General features: G+C 36.8%; 1 protein-coding gene across 1 annotated transcript; it reads left to right on the top strand.

Moving 5' to 3' along the window:
- The first annotated feature begins 526 nt into the window (after positions 1-526).
- LOC120083020 (putative UDP-arabinopyranose mutase 2) lies at positions 527-3,019 on the top strand. Its single transcript, XM_039038500.2, has 4 exons — positions 527-1,114; positions 1,716-1,966; positions 2,047-2,215; positions 2,335-3,019. Exons 1-4 carry the CDS (start codon positions 791-793, stop codon positions 2,674-2,676), a joined length of 1,086 nt encoding a protein of 361 aa, XP_038894428.1. The 5' UTR covers positions 527-790; the 3' UTR covers positions 2,677-3,019.
- The last annotated feature ends 451 nt before the right edge of the window (positions 3,020-3,470 follow it).

Here is a 3,470-nt window from a genome sequence, read left to right as displayed (position 1 = left end):
GAATACGGAATGTCGATAAACACTAACAAACGTTAAAAAATGGGTATCTGTTTGAATTGTAAACTATTTTAGTTTGAGAAGAAAATAGTAAACACTTTAGCAAAGAATAAAAAAATGATGAATATAAAATAGTAAAAACTATAGCAAATAATAAATACCGTAGCAAATGGAGGTTTTGAAATAGTGTGTACTGTAGCTAATTAGGGATTTGGAAATAGTATTTACTCTAGCAAGAGGTGATTATTATAATCTCTATAGTTTAACAAAATCCTTTGTAAATAGTCTCGGTATTACCAAACCATAGGACTAAATTCTAACTTTTTTATATTATAGAGATTAGATTTTGATAATCAACATAGATTTCTTCTCTTAGGTTGAAGGTTTGATCTCATCAAAAGTGATTCTCACTTTTTATATATATATATATATATATATATATATATTACAACAAAGGCGGTAATAGATAATCAAATTCTTTACTTGAGAAAATAAGTGCATATAATAATAATCCCGATTTATAATTTACATTGGATAAAAATTAAAGAAATGTAACGAAACTTCTTAAAATTGGAATTTAAAGGTATAGAAAACCGATAAAGGAAAATGCGTTTACTTGAACAATGGAGATTAAAGAACAGAATAGTCAATAAATTGGTCCGTCTCCGCTGTGCAAATCAGTGTGATTTGAACCTCTTCTCTTCAAATATATAAACCCTTCTCCATCTTCCATTGCATTTCAAGCTCAATCTTTCAAAACCCACAATTTCATTTCATCCCTCTCCACTTCAAAATGGCGGATTCCAAAGTTTCCCCAGTTCCCCTGTTGAAAGATGAGCTCGATATCGTCATACCCACCATCCGAAACCTCGATTTTCTTGAGATGTGGAGGCCCTTTTTCCAGCCTTACCATCTCATCATTGTTCAGGACGGTGACCCTTCTAAGGTCATTAAGGTTCCTGAGGGTTTTGATTATGAACTCTACAATCGTAACGATATCAATCGGATTCTGGGTCCTAAAGCTTCTTGCATTTCCTTTAAGGATTCTGCTTGCCGTTGCTTCGGCTACATGGTCTCCAAGAAGAAATATATCTACACCATTGACGATGATTGCTTTGTGAGTCTTTCCCCAATTCTTGATTTGAGATTTTTGTGTTTTGTACTTTCTCTTCTCTCTTTCCCCTGTTCTGGATTTTGGATCTTATATCTGATTTGGGTTTTTGATAGTTAGTCTTGATAATGTTGATCTTGCCTTCCCCTGTTTTAGTGCTGTTGGTTGAGTTTTAGATTGTTGGATTTATGAACTCTCTGCTTTGTTATAACAGCTGCATGCATGGTGTCAGCTGTGTATTCCTAAATTTGCATGCTTTAAAAAGCAAAAGAATCCACTCGTTGGTTGTAGATCTGTCTGAAAACTTACCTGAGATCACAAATCAATTTAGAATTTTCTAATGTAGTTGACTAAACTCGTGGATCTGCTACAGAATTAGGCAAGCAAGTGATCTCGGATTGCTAGAGCTAAGATTCTGTCTGTTCAGCTTTCTGATCCATGATCTACAAGGTCTGGATTTGTGGATCCATGTAGGTTTCTTAGTTCTATATGGGGGTGTTGATGTTGAAAAGAAATTCTGTTTTGTTTTGCCTAGAACGGTATCAGGAATGAGTGATGAGATCGTTCCTTCTTGATCTGAGGATTGTTCTTGGTTTTGATCTTGCAGGTTGCTAAGGATCCATCTGGCAAGGACATCAATGCACTTGAGCAGCACATCAAGAACCTTCTGACCCCAGCTACACCACACTTCTTCAATACCTTATACGACCCTTACCGTGAGGGCGCTGACTTCGTCCGTGGATATCCGTTTAGTCTCCGAGAGGGTGTCCTAACTGCAGTGTCTCATGGCCTGTGGCTGAACATCCCGGATTATGATGCTCCCACCCAGCTCGTGAAGCCTCTTGAGAGAAATAAAAGGTATAAACCTTTTGCATTATACTAGAGTTCAGCATTTACTTGCCCAGTTATCAGAAGTTGATTATTTAGCTACACTATAGGTATGTAGATGCAGTCTTGACAATTCCGAAGTCAACCCTCTTCCCCATGTGTGGAATGAATCTGGCATTTGACCGTGATCTGATTGGCCCAGCGATGTATTTTGGTCTCATGGGTGATGGTCAGCCAATTGGCCGCTACGACGATATGTGGGCTGGCTGGTGCATGAAGGTACATTGTCATTCGATGATCAGATGATTCTTTCTGTTATTTTCATTATTGTTTTCCCATGTTTTGCACTACCTCAATCGTAGCTGATCGTATTTGGACCATGGGATCTTGTGTACTAGGTTATATGTGACCATCTTGGATATGGAGTGAAGACGGGATTGCCCTACATTTGGCACAGCAAAGCAAGCAACCCATTTGTGAACCTGAAGAAAGAATATAAGGGAATATATTGGCAAGAAGAACTGATACCATTTTTCCAAGCTGTTAAACTTCCAAAAGATTGCACCACAGTGCAGGAATGCTACATTGAACTCTCCAAGCAAGTTAAAGCAAAGCTTGGTGGTGTTGATGAATACTTCACCAAGCTTGCAGATGCCATGGTCACTTGGATTGAAGCTTGGGATGAGCTGAACCCATCAGACAGTAAAGCTACCAATCTGCCTAATGGTGCCCAGAAGTAGTTCTATCTGTCTTAAATTATCGATACTTCTCGGTAGATTTTACTGATGTTACCTTCCGTTGTTACCGGCTTAGCATTCGTTTGGAAGCTCAGAGTATTGGTGGTTTAGCAGCATGGTAGAGAATGTAGTATTATTATTCACTTATCATTATGACCTTAGCCACAGTAAAAGAAGATGATTTCGTATGATTTCTATAATTTGATGAGCATTAGCTATTTCAGTCTGAGATTGTTGCCCGAGAGATTCAAATTATTATTTAATTTTGTTGAGCGATTGGTCTGTTTTGTTTGGTTTCCTTGACTATTTTACAGTAAGATTTTCCTGCTTAATTCTGGAACTTAAATATTTGGCTTCTGAAGCAGTACTGACTTTAAGGTGGCAAAAATAGTGAATGTCGTAGTGGTAGAACTTGAGCTGTTGCTGTTTAACATATTGATAAAAAAAAGGATTCGTTTTTTCAGTCAATGATGGAAAAGATGAATTTGAAAATGGGGGAGGTAATGGCTAATGATTGATCAAGATTCCTCCTTTTAAGTTCAAATTTTGAATTAAAAGAAACCAAATCTGAGATAGCTAATATCTAGCTGTTTTGAAGAAATTTTGGATAAAGAATAGACTTTTTCTCTTTTCTTGAGTACAACTAAAGAGCAGGGTTTGTTTTGGGAAAAAGGAACACAATCCAACTAAAAAATCATTCCCAAAACTTCTCCCATTACCCTTTATCTATACTGCATAAATGGAAGGCTAAATATATGTTTGTCTCTAATATAGATGTATTTTTCAATTTAGTATCT

Source organism: Benincasa hispida, chromosome 8 (genome assembly GCF_027475165.1).
Source record: "Benincasa hispida cultivar pf3 chromosome 8, pf3_genome.v1.1, whole genome shotgun sequence".
Lineage (NCBI taxonomy): Eukaryota > Viridiplantae > Streptophyta > Magnoliopsida > Cucurbitales > Cucurbitaceae > Benincasa > Benincasa hispida.
Note: the sequence above shows the minus strand (reverse complement) of the source record. Positions and strands in the feature narration are given on the sequence as shown.